General features: G+C 36.7%; 1 protein-coding gene across 2 annotated transcripts; it reads right to left on the bottom strand.

The window, feature by feature from the left end:
* Nucleotides 1-531: 531 nt before the first annotated feature.
* On the bottom strand, nucleotides 532-12,336 carry LOC132183863 (AGC (cAMP-dependent, cGMP-dependent and protein kinase C) kinase family protein). Of its 2 annotated transcripts, none has more exons than XM_059597322.2 (12): nucleotides 12,079-12,336; nucleotides 10,774-10,948; nucleotides 10,535-10,618; nucleotides 9,671-9,912; nucleotides 9,298-9,538; nucleotides 8,642-8,721; nucleotides 7,756-7,840; nucleotides 3,977-4,108; nucleotides 3,784-3,897; nucleotides 3,310-3,357; nucleotides 2,515-2,599; nucleotides 532-1,044 (listed from the first exon to the last, which is right to left on the bottom strand). In XM_059597322.2, the coding sequence occupies exons 1-12, from the start codon at nucleotides 12,210-12,212 to the stop codon at nucleotides 953-955; spliced, it is 1,512 nt and encodes a 503-aa protein (XP_059453305.1). In that variant the 5' UTR covers nucleotides 12,213-12,336; the 3' UTR covers nucleotides 532-952. The 2 variants fall into 2 exon arrangements, with proteins under 2 accessions (XP_059453305.1, XP_059453304.1); XM_059597321.2 differs by having other exon boundaries at nucleotides 9,671-9,831.
* Nucleotides 12,337-16,451: the final 4,115 nt, after the last annotated feature.

Here is a 16,451-nt window from a genome sequence, read left to right as displayed (position 1 = left end):
GCCGACCCAAAAAGAAGAGAAAGTATCATGGCTCAAAAAGAACAGAAAAAGTATCACCGGCCAAATAGAATGGAGTTATACTGATTCAAGTACTAGATATTCCAAATTCCTACTTTATAAACCAAACCTTCGAGAATATTGCATGTGAACTTAATTTACAGAACAAAGATGTCAGCACAAGGCGACAATTCGTATATGCACATTAGGTTTGAGTCATGTCAATGTATATAGGCATAAGATTATATAGGTTAATCCTGACTCGGCCCATTTAATTAAACTAGTCAAACCCTATCCGCTAATTTCGTGTTGAGTTCGTATTAGGTTTATGGATCATGTCAAAATTTGTCAGCCTAATACCAATGCACTAAAAAAAATTAGAATAGACGAGAGAAAAAGATGGATTAAAGACGCCAAGTCCACGAATTGTGAACTTAAAAGCCAGATTCCCCAGCTACAACAATCAGCATTCAAAAAGGGCATATAACAATTTAACACCTTAAGAGTCATGTATGGACAGAATATATATATATATATATTTGAATAGCTTTTTGCTTTGGCCATAATATATATTTCAATAGCTAACCCGTCAAAGCTTACACATGGTAAGAGTAAAGAATTTCTTCAACACATCTATTGAGTTTCCTGGCAATTTGGCACCAATTAAAATTTGACCAGAAACTGCCACGAGAGAAGGCAAGCATACCACTGCCAACCTGGGCAGCCAGGACATAAGTTCCATAAACTCTCTGTCCTAAATTCTTAGTTCTAATACACAAATCATTTTTTTTTTGATAAGTAGTTCTAATACACAAATCATTTCAGCTAGAGTTTCATTTGGCCTCCACTGATGTCTTAAGAAGCTCTTCAAATACTGCTGTACACTTAGATGGTGGTTATGGAAATTGCATGGAAGCCAATCTACAATAAATGCTAATGTAGGGAAGCAGCAGGCTTATGGTAACATGGGATCGCCTGATGATGCAAGCATCTGCACCTCTGTCTCCTCGGCCGTCCGATTAGCAGTAAAATCTGTCCTAGGATCACCTGCAAATACTATCTATCAAATTTCAATCCATTTAGATTACACAAAACTTGCTGGTTGTAATGAAGACCCTTCACTTGAAGCAGGAGATAATGAAGATTATGATTCCTTACTAAATATAGAATCAATAGATGGCTGACATACCTCTTTTGAGATCCGCAAACATTAAAAAAGTTCAAGAAATCATATTTCTTCACTGACAGAGAGAAGTACAAATGTGGGTGAACTTGTAAAAGTACCCAAAAATTTACCATTACAAGAAATTCAAAATTCCAAAGGACATTTGGATATGGCACCAAAAGAAAACATGGCTTGGTATCTATGGTATTAAGCAAATAGGCGTTCTATTTTCCACATATGCTTAACAATAATTTCAATATCCCATCCTGCGAGGTGAGCATGCCAATAACTATATTTCAAACTGTTGATTCCACTCCTAGGCTTAACATGAAATTGAGGCACAAAAAGAGGATTTGAACACTGAACCGGTAGTACTTTCAAAAGGCTATTTTGATGAGATTCCACTAAAATGTCACACTGTTTTCAAGACTTAATCCAAAGAGTTGAGAAGAGTTGCCTCGTTTTCAGAAAACCTCCACTCAGTTATGCGGATCTAATGAGAAACACGAAACCTTTTGTTCTCCCTTAAGTGGGTTTCACCAATGTGAATGCACTACCTAGGAACCCTCATATAGGCTATAGCCCTCACCAGGGCACTATTCTGGCCATGATTGGGCCCAAACCACTGTTGGTTGGTTCCATGTCATAGTTGCACTCATTGTGTGCCCTGCTGGTCAAAATCTAGTGCTTCTAAATCATAATGCCCACTTAGTTTTATTCCTCGTAATAATGATGTTACTTTATTATTTTAGTTGTGAGACAAAATTCATTAGATTTTGCTCCTCACACAGACAAAAAGGACCAGCACCTCTTTTGATCCACTTATCTGCCCAACCGAATAAACCCAATGGGGTAAGATGTGTTGGACAAACCATTCGAGTCTGAAAAGCATCTGTGCTCTCAACATTCTGTCCACCCAAACCTCAAGCTCTACAATAACATCTTGTTCAGCCCAGGAGAAAAAAGGTCAGAAAAGAGGGTTCCGACAGAATAATTCATGTTCAAAATTAACATCAATGTGGACATGAAAATTAAGTATAATGCCCAGCACTGTTATATGCAAAACAAAATTCTAGTCACCCTCTGCAAAGTTATACTTCATTTGCTTCCATGACGTGAATACATAAATAAGTGAAAAGAAAGACATTACTAAAAGGATGCATTAACGAATTATTAAAATTCATTTACTTATCAAAAAAAATTGCACTAGCAGATCTCCGCTAAGAGCAGAATAGATGGATGTTGACTAATACAGCAAAACTGCATATTCTTTCAGCCACAAAACATAAATGCCGCAATCATAAAGAAAAAGGAAATCCTCAACTATTCTACTCAGAAGTAAAATTTCATACCAAAAGATTGGTGAAGTCCTTTCACAGCATCAAAATTCTTGTATGTATAGCCAACAAAGCTTAGATCTTTTGGAGTTAATAGCATCTGCATGATGTAAGGAGTAGACTCATCAAACTTCATACTAATTCTAAGAACAATAACAGGATTAAAAATGGTAGGATTCATATAAATATTAGACCGATGTCTGAAGAAACTGACAAACTTTTTTTTTTTTTTTTGATAACGTAGGAGAATTTTACTCAGATTAATTGCACGTCGCAAACGCATACTGTACAACAATCCTCACCGTTAATCAAACTCCTAGGGGTAACTGACCCCACCCGCCAGAACCAGTTACCAGGTAATCCAGGAGTTTTTACCCCTGACGGGCTAAGCAGTTTATCCTCATGCCCAGGAGGCCTGACAAACTTTTTAATTGACAATGAACACTAAACTCAAAAGAAAGGAATGCCTGTGATGTTGTAGCATGAAAAAGATCTCTTCCTCCCTCTCTCTCTCTGCCCCCAAACCAAGTTTTAGTAGTTTGGGACAAAGACCGTATAATAAGAACCAAAGCAAAGAAATGCTACAACATCACAGGCATTCCTTTCTTTTGGGTTTAGTGTTCATTGTCAATAAAAAACTTTTCATATCAGAAAAAAAAAAAAAAAAAAAAAAAAAAAAAAAAAAGAAAAAGCATGTGGGGTATTAATCAAAGCAACACTAGTTCTTTTTCCTTTCCCCTCGATGCTTATTTCTCGTTACAAGCTAATACTTCCATATTTGATACAAACACAGCATAAATAGTGACGAACCTTCCGTGAAGGGCCCGAGCCAGTTCTTGCTGGGGTTGGAGGATCCAACTAAAAACAAATTCCAAGTTTCCAATTCATGAGATACGGCATAGTATAGAGAACAAGTAATTTCAATGACAAGTGTACACCCGGTCATGATTTTGCAATGATGGTAGTTTTGCACTTTCACGGTTTCACCAGTTTATGAATGTCACTGCTTGTTGTGGTGACACTATAATAGCAACTAATTTGTCTAATTTTTTAATTAATGAGAAAAATTGTAAATTAAAATTTATCACAATAATAATAACTCCCGAATCATAATGAGCAAAAGTGAGGACGAGTAAGTATCCCAAAATAAAATCTCTGGCTGCTGGTGGTGGAAGTAGGATTAAGTAGTAGTAGAGGTAGCATGTGAATGACAGTAGAAGCAACAATAATAGTATGATGACGAAAAATCAATAGCAGTAACAGTATAGTGAGGATGAGTTATACTTCATCAAATTTCATAAAGTTCTGCGTATCTAGCTCCCCGTTGACTTCTGGCTTGAATGCTGCTTCCATTTCGTAGAGTTTATCCCACACGACATCCTTGAACCAAGGATGAGCCTGATGCAACAGAATTTCATAATGCAGAACAAACGCCTAACAGAATCCTTGCAACATTTTGGCAAATAAAAAGCCTTACTTTAATTTGGTGGGCCCCTCCAGTACCAAGCCTATTTTCAACATCACACAACAACCTGCAAATGAGGTCCTTGGCCTCAGATGTCAACCTTGCTTCTTCTGGAAATCTTAAATGATTTCTCCAATGAACAATCTGAAAGCAATTGACAAATAGAATGTCAGTAAGCGTGTACCCATCTGTTCAACAAGATATGATTGATCTACTACTAAAGTCAAATATGAGCGGATAGTTCAGAAAACTGGCAACAGCAGCAGCAGAAAAAAGCAGGGAAATGGAGAAGATGACAAAAAGGCTAAGCGTAAAGATGGTGTTACAATTTCCATTTTTAACGCGGGGAGGCGGAGATGGTATTTCTCCAAAATGCATCAACTTCTGAATATTGACACAGTTTAAAGATCATAAAGGAAGGCCGCGGGGGGGGGGGGGGGGGGGGTTGGTGAAGAGAGAGACAAGTATGGAAGGAACATTCACATCAAAGCGTCAACGATACTCACCAATGGTAACAGTAATATTATGTACAAGAAAAATAATAGTACCTGTCGTTACACCATTTTACCCCTCCTAATTTTCGAATATCCGTTTCAATTTTGTTTGGGCACCTAAAAATTTAGTTTGGACACCTAAAAAATTATGTTCTGAGAATGATGTCCAAGCCCAGGGGATTAAATTAGGAAAACTAACAAAGTCATTTGCTTCAATTTTGGGCACACTTGAAAAAGTTCAATGGAAAATTGAAGGTTTTATTTAAAACTATTTATTACAAGTTTAGCTTGACTTCTGTTGACCAAGTTTAACCACAAATCCAGCCACCTAATTGAAGTAAATGTGGTATCATCACATAGACCTTTCAAAATCCATTTGATTTATGTTTTTTATCTAAGTGTTGAAAGATTTGACTAAAGAATTGACAGTGGCCAATGCTTGTTCAAACAGTATTGGATGAAAGCGATCAAGGAATTGCTGGAAAACCCGCAAGACAAGCTTTGATCTGGCCGTTATGTGGTGAAAATCGAATTCTACAACCCCTTTGAACCGCTTTTCAATTAAAACTTGTGATCATTAAGAAAAACCCTAGTCAAAGCGAAAAGTAATTAACTAAATGTTAGACATAGAAAAATCTTGGGCTTGTTTGGCAACACTTTTTAGGACAACTTTATGTTTTTTAGCAAAAAAACCAAAAGCATTAACAAACAACTCTAAACACAAAATACTCCCAAAATACTCCAAACTACTTTCACCTTTATGTCACATCACAACTAAAAAGCAAAAGGGACCTTCTAAAAAGTTTCACCAAACAAACCCCTTATTTTCTTCCCACTTACCCAGTTTAAGTTCTAGACCCCTGACCCAACCACTGTGAAATTAGTGACATTTGCAAGAGACATCACAGGCTTTCCAATCACACCAAGAATACCTCAACCAAAGGTTGGGAAGACTTCCAACTAAGTGCCAGAATACAGAAAGTAACAAGTTACGTCTGTCTGCCAAGGGAGGGTCAATACAAGCCCATGCCTGGGCATTGTACATCACGTGCAGGGGCTGTGTGATGCACTGGGGTGGTGTGTCATACACAACCCCCATACGCAAGTGACTCTAAATAAATGTCTATAACCTCATACAGCCCCTCCAAATTTCATCAGAAATTCCCTGAAAAAGGCTGCTCAGTTTTATTGGCAGCTAAATGCTCTTCTTGGAGCTCTGCCGGATCGTCGCATCACCACTCTCGAAATCAAAGCCATGAAGATATAATCACAATCCAATCTCCTCGATTTCCATGCTCACGATCATGACCTAAGCACTCACGTTGCCCAGCACTTATTTCCTTGTAATATCGTTTTAAGTAAATGATTACTTTATATACATGTAAATAAGGAAATACCCTCATTTGGAATCAACAAAAATAGTTTAAAATTTGAAGTCCTCACCCTTCTTATGGATCATCATCAGAACTGAAACCATGCACATTTGTAATGGGCTAATCTCAAGTGCCATCTAGCACCCTATGTGAAGCTTCCACCTGAAGCTCAACCTCCTTACTATGACCATGCTCTTTTCCTATAGAAACAACAAACTCCTTCGGGTGAAGCGTGGTAGATTCATCAAACACAACATCCCTACTAACTATAAGCTTAGGTGATTTAGGATCAAAATACTACAATCTATATCATTTCACCCCGTCAGCATAGCCAAGAAATATATATGTCTTTGACCTAGGCTTAAGATTACCCTCATTCACATAACAATAAGCAGAACAGCCAAAAGTTTTCAAATTCGAATAATCAGCAAAAGTACCAAACCATACCTCATAAAGTGTTTTACAATCAATAGCAATCGATGGAGAAAAATTTATCAAATAGCAAGCTGTATTGACCACCTCAACAAAGATATCCTTAGACAATCGAACATTCGAAAGCATGCAATGTGCTCTCTCCAAGAGAGTCCAGTTCATCTGCTCAACAACCTCATTCTGTTGTGGAGTTTGTCTAAATGTATAGTGTCTAGAGATGCCTTCATTCTCGCAAAATTTATCAAAATCACCACCACATTGTACTGAGTCGCTTAATTTTCTACCCAGACTGATTCTCAATTAACACCTTCCATTGTTTGAAAGTAATGAACACGTCAATTTTCTTCTTCAAAAATTACACCCAAACTTTTCTTCAACAATCATCAATAAATGTCGCAAAATACTGAGCATCACCCTTAAATGGAACCTAAGAGGAACCCCAAAGATCTGAATGGATATTATTAAATTACCAATTATCCCAAAAGCTTAAGCTGATAGGTAAAGGTAAATTTAATCATTTAATCAACACTTTAACACTCCCCTCACGTGTGAGCTCAAACTCCATTTTAATAGGTGAGGCCCAACATATGTAATATTTAATTTAAATGGGGGTGAATTGACAAAGTCAAGGTTCAATCTCAAGACCTTTGGCTCTGATACCATGTTAAATTATCAATTATCTCAAAAGTTTAAGCTGATAGGAAAATGTAAATTTAATCATTTAATCAACACTTTAACATGTATAATCTATTGTACCATTCATTTTATGGAGACATGTATTGAACTTGACTCTGCACTGCTTCCCAAAGACAATGCTCACAAAGGTCGAGTGTTCATGTTTTATGGTCACAAAGCAAACCCCCTTTGCTCAGGATTGTCATATCACCCAATTGCATAAGCCATAACCTGGTAGTATTTGAATCTGGATCATCTAAAGAACACATAACTAAACTTGTCATCATACTGCCCTAAACAAACTAAAGGTCATCAACCTTGTTACCTTTCATCACAACCAGTGAGCATTTACTAACTCTAATGACTTCACCTACACTAGAATGCTTATATCCAAAGGAGTCCAAAATGTCCAAAAATAAAAAAAGATTTTTTTTTTCAAATATGGTATATGTCGAACATCTGTAAAAGTTCTAACAATTCTGTCATGCATCTTTATCCTAATTGTACCAATACCAACAATCTTGCAGGCTACATCAAGACCAAACCACCATTGATTGACTCATATGTAGTAAACCAATCCTTTTAATGGTATGTAACTTAAATTGACATTTCATTTAACAGTAAATTCAGTCAAGGCTGAAGTAAAGATCTCTATTCCAAAACATGGCATTTGCTAGACAAAGGAACATATAAGTTTTTTTTTTATTTATATAAGGAACATTTAAGTATTATAACTTAGCCCAAACTAACAAGGCCACGCAGAAGTTTTATACTTATAGAAATTGAACTTCTATGTGGAGAGTTTTGAGCATGTTACCTTTCTGCATGCAGTTATGGGGTCGTCTGAATAAAAAGGAGGGTAGCCAACAAGCATTTCATACATTATTGCTCCCAGTGACCACCTGTTTGAAGTCCAAATAACTAAGTACATCACAGTATCTCAAAAGAAGGAACAAAAAGTAGCATTAAGTACATGCATAGTATACTTAAAACTAAATTTGTCTTAGAAATGAAATTTGAAAAATTAGAAAGAAGAAAAAAAGTAAAAAAAAAATACTTATCTATCCTATAGGAAAAAAAAAATTTAAGATATCAGCAACCATACTAATGTTTTAGCATAAACATATTACACATACGCACAAACAGAGAATTCAAGATGCTATCACTTTGTTAAAACCGCAATATGTAGAGGTTAAATATAGCTTTCTACAAGGAGAGCTAGGGCTTTTCTTGGACCTATACTGAAAAGCTAAAACATTTTCTCATCGTGCCCTCCATTCACAACAAATAAAAGATCAATGTAAGAACTTTAGACAAATTTTCAATAGAACTAGCAATCTTAGTAATTGATTTCTCCTTAAAGAAAATTGTATATGAGAAGTAAACAGAGAAGTAGAAACACTCTTATTTATTAAGTGTTTGTTTAAACACTAGCAATACAATGAAAGTTCATCACTCCTTAAAAAGACAATTAAGATTTCTCCAGCCCTTTTCAGCGCAACAAAAGCGCATGAATGGCATTTCAAAGTTCAAGGTCACAACTTACTTCTTCAAGGACAAGAAAAACAAATGAATTTATACGTTGACAATCTGAAAAGAGACTAAATGCAAAAGGAAAAACCACTTCAAACATCAGGAACAAGCACCACCTATGGCAACTCTGCAAGAATAATAAGATAGAAAGCATTTAAGTATAGACTAACCAGTCGCATTCCATTCCATATCCCTTCTTCAGTAATACTTCAGGAGCTATATAATCTGGTGTACCAACAGTTGAAAAGGCCTTTCCAAAAAAAAAACACCAATTATGAATAAATAAGTGCTTTATAATTTTAAAAACAACAATAGTACATGAACAAACTAGTAACTTTATGACCGTAATATAGGCATCTTTATTGTTTGTGTACATGGGTCTTAAAGTTTCAATGATTGTACCTTTTAGCCATAGTGATATTATTTTGTGAATTCACTTCCAAACCTAGAAACAATCTGACATGGAAACTCTTCACAATATCTTGATGGGTGGGTGGGTGGGTGGCTTTTTGGGGATCAATGTGACTCATTAGAAAATCATATATGTAATTGTGTCATTAGATGCATCGAGGCACACTCAACTAGCAAATGTGACATGCAGCAGGAGAGCCTTGCAGTGGGCCATTGCCTCAATAATATACCACATTCCAGTCAGAAAAGAAAGAAAAAAGAGCATGTTTTCATCTATCAATTATCTGCAAAAGAATGACCTTTCAACTAATAATTTCCATATTTTTTGAGACATTGTCATATTTGTCCTGCTATATAAACTGAAATAAACTTTGAACAGACATACTCCATCAATATATCACTGAAATTAGCTTACCAACTTCCTTCTGTTCTTCTGCCAGTGCTGAAGCTGTTCAAGGGGACTTCTCCAAGTCCTCCCATTATCCGCATCAGGAAAGCATCCATCGATATCCATTGGCTCTGTCAAATTTTCATCACTGGTACTATTTTCATGCAGTGCAGATAAAGCAGTGCAATCGAGAGGCTTACAAAGGCCAAAATCTGAGAGCTTCATGTGACCATTTTTGTCCAAAAGAAGGTTGTCAGGCTTGATGTCTCTGAAAAGAAAGTGAAGGTAAGCTTATGAGAGATGTTAATATTTAACACATTAGAAATATCCAACCAAATTTCAACAGGTCCAGCATCTAACTCATTAATTTGATGACATTACAGCAACAGTATATATTCACCTATGAATGTAATTGTGTCTGTGAATAGACTCTATGGCCAGGACACTCTGTGCAATGTAAAATCTAGCCACATTTTCTGTTAAGGTGTCCTCCCTCATCAGCAGAGTCATTATGTCACCACCAGGCAGATACTCCATAATCAAATATAAGTACTCAGCATCCTGAAACGAGTAATAAAGTTTCACTATGCAATGGCTGGCAACTTCTGCCAGCAAGTTCCTCTCAGCTCTAACATGTTCCACCTACGACCAAAATGCCGCATCACGAAAATTAACCAAACATGCCCAAACAAAATTCAAGGAGTACATAGTTTTAGGATGTAAATGGAGGCAGAACATTTAATAAAGTGTAGCAACATTGTCAAAAGATTGGATATGAAGTACAGAAAACTTTAAAATATATATATATATATATATATATATATATATATATATAAAATTGACATATAACATTAAAAAACTGCTTTCCCATGGGCTAAGTTGATCCCACAAACGACATAAACTTGTGGGAAATGAGTAAATTCTCTTTTCCCTAACAAAAAATCGAAAACAAAAGAGATCTTTTGTTTTTCATTTTAAGAAAAATCCTAGATAAATCAAGCAACAGCCAAAGCACTTTAGGAATCACAATAAAGATGAAAATTAAAATGTACATAGCAAAGATCTTTAATATACAGGAAATTTGATAAGCATCAAGAAGTATACTTGGGGTTGATAATAATCCAAGAGTCCAATAATACAAGGGAAAAGGTGATGACCATTTGGTGCAAATGGAAACTAATAGGTAGATAGGAAACGAAAAAGGAACCCCCTCAAGTTAAGCTTCAGTTGTAGGTTCTGTAGAAAATATGATTCATGTTCTCACCTGTCCTCTGATAAGCATTTCAGATTTCTTCAACTTTTTCATGGCATAAATATTTCCGGATTTCTTCTCCCGACACAATCGGACCTGTAGATTGGGAAAGTCTAAGCGAACAAATACTAAATAGTCATTTCATAACAGGCTTATATAAGATGCAAGCAGTTGGTCAAATAGTTTATATGACTACCAAGCCAATTATGAATTTTTCAATGCATTGCAAGTATATTAAGGACAATGCTGACCTCACCAAAGGCCCCCCTCCCAATAATCGTCAAAAGCTCAAAATCATCAACGCATATCCTGTGCCTTTTAAGTCGCATAAATTCTGTCTCTTTTCTCTCTAAATCTTTCATCAGGTTGATCTGTTCCTCCTTGGGCACATCTGAGGAAGCTAATTTCCTCTCTAACACCCATCGTCTGCAATGGAGACAAACCAAATATAGGTTATTACTTATATAACTGAAATTTTGCATCACAATCTTTATTCTTTACATTAGGTTAGGGCATCTCTGACCCATTTTAGTTAAGATCAATCACTACAAATGCACACAGTCAACCGCAGAGTGTTCGACCTGAGCTGTTCGGTTCTTTAATTTAAATTTCAATTCTCTATCTCTAAATATCTATGACCTCAAATTCTCTTGATCCATCATCTTAGAGCCTGTTTGGGATAGCATTTGAGAAATAAAGCTTTTAAGTAAAAAAAAAAAGGCTTTTTGGCAAAAGCTTCATTTTTTAACTTTTGCCAGAAGTGCGTTTTGACTATTTTTAGGCTTTTTGGACCCTTAAAAGCGTTTTTAATTTTTTCACCAAACGAATACTTTTTTTTTCAAATGGACTTTTTGAGTGTTAAACGCATTTTTAAGCCCCTCAAACGCAATTCCAAACATACCCTTAGCCAATCATTCCCCACTTATGGAAAGTGAAATCATTGTGAAAGCGAAGCAGCTCCTGTTACACAGGACAGTATCAAACTCCAGAGTCACTCTTGACATGATTCTCATTTGAGCGGCCTCAATGATTTGGGAGTGACACTTTATTGGAATTCTCCTTATTCACTAACCCATGATTTTCTCCATCTAATAATCTAGTCAATATATAGTAATTCGATGTATCAACCATATCATAAAAAGACAGAGTGGCGAAAATAACACATTAACCCAGCTGGATCAGATTCAAGAACTCCCTTTTGATTCCTAAGAAAATGATGGAAAAAGAAGCTGATACTTCACAAACTTACATATTATGCTATATTGAGTCTAAAGCCAACAGTCTAACTACCCTCTTTTGAGTTTCACTTGAGTGGACCTTCCTGTTTCTAAATGCCCAATAATTTGATAGATTCTTTACTAATTCCTATATTTTCAGAGCTACCAATCAAAGAAACTGAAAACACTTAAATAACAAGATCTAAGCCGTGCACTTGCACTGTGCCTAGTTTAAAGCCAATTAAAACTCCAAAATTCGTAGTTAAAAATTAATTACCTCCCCTACATTTTCCTCAAAAGTAAATTCAGTCGCATAGCATAATCAAATTCCTACTCTACCTCTCTTTCCGCTCTCGAATGTTCTTCATCTGAGCTCTGTAGTGGTTCTCTATGAACTGCTTCGCTGCGGCCACCTTCTCCATCGTCAAGCTCGACCCAGTGGCCTCCTCTTCCTCCTTTCGCTCCTCCTCCATTTGCTCTCTCTCTCTCTCTCTCTCTCTCTCTCTCTCTCTCACTCTCGCAGAGAAAGAGCTCTCGTTTATTGCAGCGACGAGGAGAGACGATGCAAGAGAACCTCAAAACCCCCCTCTGCCCAACCCCGATTGTTTTAGCTTCCTCCTCCTCCGCTGCGTCGGCGGCTTATATACAATCTTCGCCTCAACCCTCACTCAAACGCCACGTGCATGTTTAAAATCACCACCGCCACTTTTTAGAAACGTGGCGGCATCCGATGCCAGGTCGGTTCGGAATTTTTTGTTTGTGGAGAGTAGGGGATCAGAGCTCTTTATTAATTAATTAATAAGTTTCACGATAGTTGTCAGAAGGCGAGTGATGTGTCTTCACGCTCTCGGTAACGTGCGTGGGGAGCACTCCACGTTGTGGTAGGGCAAAGTGTCAGTGTCAGATCTCCAGTGACGCATTTCGGCACATTCTACAATTTCTACTATTCTAGTACATCAACACCACGAGGACTCCCACATTCTTCGCCGTGGTTGGGACGGTGTGGTACACTCGCCTTTAATAGATTGTGGATTTATATTAAATTCTCGGTCAGGGATTGGCTGTCTCTGGCTTGGCTTTTAGACAGCCTATGTTGTGGGTTGATCTCCTTCGTTTTCTCTCACACATTAAATTTTTTTTAAAAAAAATTATTTCCTAGTCCTCTCTCACATGTATTTGCCCTGCGGATCCGAGGCATAGAAATATACACGTGAAGTATATAATCGGTAACTCAAGAAAAAACAAAAAAATATAGTATATAATCGGTAATTGTTGGGGTTTCACATAACTTTAAAAGGAATAAGAAACAATGTTTGATAACATCATTTTGATGTTTATTAAAATAGATTTTGTTGAAATTATGATGACATGAGAATATTGAGCGGAAGTAAGAGAGAGAGAATGAATACAAAATGTATAAATACAAGTATAGTAATCAAATTCTTTTAATTTGATTACAATCCCAATATTTGATTACAATCAGCCCATAAATAGATAATATTCGATATCAACGTAATTATGAAATATACGGAAAATATTCTAACATCCCCCTTAAACTCAAGGTGGAATATTTTAGAGCCTTGAGTTTGAAATCTGAAACAATGATGATGGTGGTGGCGGCGGCCGAAAACGAGCCATAGATGGTGGTGACTGCCAGAAGAGATAGAGGTTGGAGGGGCGGCCACCGACGACGGCAAGTGGCTGGTGAATGTAGATGCAAAAGAGCCGACAACGGGTCAAAACTCCAAAATGGGCCAACAATGGGTCAAGGCTGACAATGAGCAAACTTCAAAATGGGCCGACGATGAGCCAAAATCCAAAAATAGGCTGACAATGGGCCAAAATCCAAAAAGGAGGCCGACAACAGGCCAAGGCTGACAATGAGCCAAACTTCAAAAGGGGCTGACGACGAGCCAAAAATAAAAAAAAATAAAAAAAAAAAAGAAAAAAAGAAAAATGAGTCCACTTGGGCGGTTATCAAATTAGCGCACCAAATCTGATCGGCGCGTGGCGTGCATGATGTGGTCACTCGGACCTTTTCTTTTTTTTTAAAAGAATCTCGTTTTGTGCCATTTAAAGATGCCAAAAGTAAAATCAAGCCACAAATTTGAAATCATGACGAAAAAATGAGTGGGAAACACTTGGTTAACTCTGAAAGTCAACGGTCAACTTTGACAAAAGTCAATGCAAGACTGTGTGGCAAGGGTGCTGATGTGGCAGATATGCTAACATGGCAGATGCGATGATGTGGCACTGGCATGGCGGAATGAGCTAGTGTCAACGATTTTGGAGTCGCCGGAGGAGGATCTCTTGAACGGGACCTTGAGCAAACCGAATGGACTACTGTGGCGGCTTGTGGTGGAGCACCGAAGACTTCATGTGGCGCGTGTGGGAGTGTGAGAACTTCAATGGATGATTTCGGATGGATCTAGGACGGGCGGTGGCGGATCTATCGAATGGTCCGGAAACTAGGCTAATCAGAAGAAGGCAACGATGCGTGGAGCACGTGGTGTTTGTGGCAGAAACTTCAGGTGGCGCATGAACCATTTTCTAGTGGTATTCAGGTCAAATCTAGGACGTCCAATGGCTAATCTATCGAATGGTGTGTCCATCTCCGTGATTAGGGAACTTTTGGCGGCAGGTAGCTAAATGGGCAGAAGGTGTGGGAGGCGCGCGGTGGCCGAAGGCGGTGCGGGAGGATCAGTGGTGACACCTAAAGGAGCGTGACACTTGGATGTAGCAAAACAATGAGAAATGTCAAGGATGTTGAAGGCCACAAGAAAGTGGCTCTGATACCATATTGAAATAATGAAGATGCGAAAATATTAGTGGAAGCAAGAGAGAGAGAGAATAAACACAAATAACTTATGGATGGTTCGGTGTTAGACACCTACGTCCACCACTATGAATACTTCTAAGAGCTACATTGTGCTCATTAACTTTTTTTTTGTTTACAATACAAAGGTCTCTATTCATAGGGTAATGTCTAAATACAAGTATAGTAATTAAATCCCCTTGATTTGATTACAATCCCAATATTTAATTACAATCAGCTCATAAATAGAGAATATTCGATATCAACGTAATTATGGAATATACGGAAAATATATTATATTTTCCGTGTATTCTAACATATTTCAAGCGAAATTGTTTTACTTACCATATACGTGAGCTTCTAATTTTATTAATAAAGTCACAAATGAATCCCATCTATTCAACAACTCACTTGATATCTACTTGTTTAAACTTGATTCGTGACCATAGAAAATCACTCGTAGCTGTTATAACTTGCTCAATTATTTAGTGACACATGACATACCCGACTCACTCACAAAATTTAATTAAGGCTCATGAGCCTAACTTGTATAAAACCCAACCCAATTCGATTAAGGCTCGCGAGCCTACTTTGTATACACGCATATGTTTATATGTGTTTATTGTTTATAAACATGTACCTAGTATTAATTATATTAAGTTAATAACTAATTGGTTAATATATACTAGCAACTAACTAACTATGTAAGTATAGTTAAGTAGTTAACTATAGTCTAGAGGTTACTTTGATAAACAAAAAGTATATACTATAGTTAATATAAGTATATAGTATAAGTATAAAGTATATAATATAAATATAAATACGAGTATAAAGTACGATTATTTACAAACTACAGCTTGACTATCACATAACAATCACTTGAATGTAAGAAACTCTTCTCTCTTAAATATGGCTTATATATATATATAGCGTGTGTCGGTGTGTGAGAGAGAGAGAGTGATACACATTTGCATCAATTTGGTTTTTTTTTGCTATGTTGACATTGTAATTGGATATGATTAGAAGAGAAACTACAGATCCATGACCAATGATTGAACAAAATGGAATAGTACCAAATAGAGCTACATTCAATTTTCCTTTTCTTGATAGAGCCTTAGATGAATTATGTGGTGGAAAATGAGTGCTAACAATGCCAATGAGATGGCATAAGACTCGGTATAAGTCTAGCGAATGGAGCAGAGCTTTGACACACATTTCATTAGGACCATACATGCGGACAACCACATCCGATAATCACTTTTAAGCACGGTTATTAACCCCATTTGCATGTGGTTACTAACCGACATCTGTGTGGTTATTGTGATTAATAAATGCAGCTATTAACTGTCATCTGTTTTTGAAGTAATGGGCCCTTTTGGTATATTATAATGTTTTGTGCATTCTTTGGTCCTCTACTATGGCCTATTTTAAACAATTTTGAAAAATATTTTGGGTTTGTTTTATTGTTCTTTTCAAGCTCTAGTGTTTTAAAATAAATCTATATCTTGATTCCACATTCCAACTAAACCGCGGCATTTTAGTGAATTTGTTTATATATATATATATATATATATGTGTATATATATGGGTATACTTACTTTAAAACCATTATTTGCATTTGCATCTGCGGATAGCAATTAGTTACGGTTAATAACTGCCCACATGTCCAACCCTACATTTCATAACTCAACTCTAATAAGTATCCTTATAAACGAGCTAGTTTTGAAGTCCTAAAGCCCGATTTAGTTCAGTTCGATTATAACCCTATAAATTACCAACAAACTCTATTGAGTTTTGTCCGTATGACAAATAAGTATTTTGAAAAATTTGCGATAAAATATGAAAATAGGAGAAGGCAACGGAAGTGAAGAGAAAATAAATATAAACTATTTTGGGA

This window comes from Corylus avellana, chromosome 7, assembly GCF_965113065.1.
Source record: "Corylus avellana chromosome 7, dhCorAvel1.hap1.2, whole genome shotgun sequence".
Lineage (NCBI taxonomy): Eukaryota > Viridiplantae > Streptophyta > Magnoliopsida > Fagales > Betulaceae > Corylus > Corylus avellana.
This window is presented reverse-complemented; position numbering and strand designations above follow the sequence as displayed.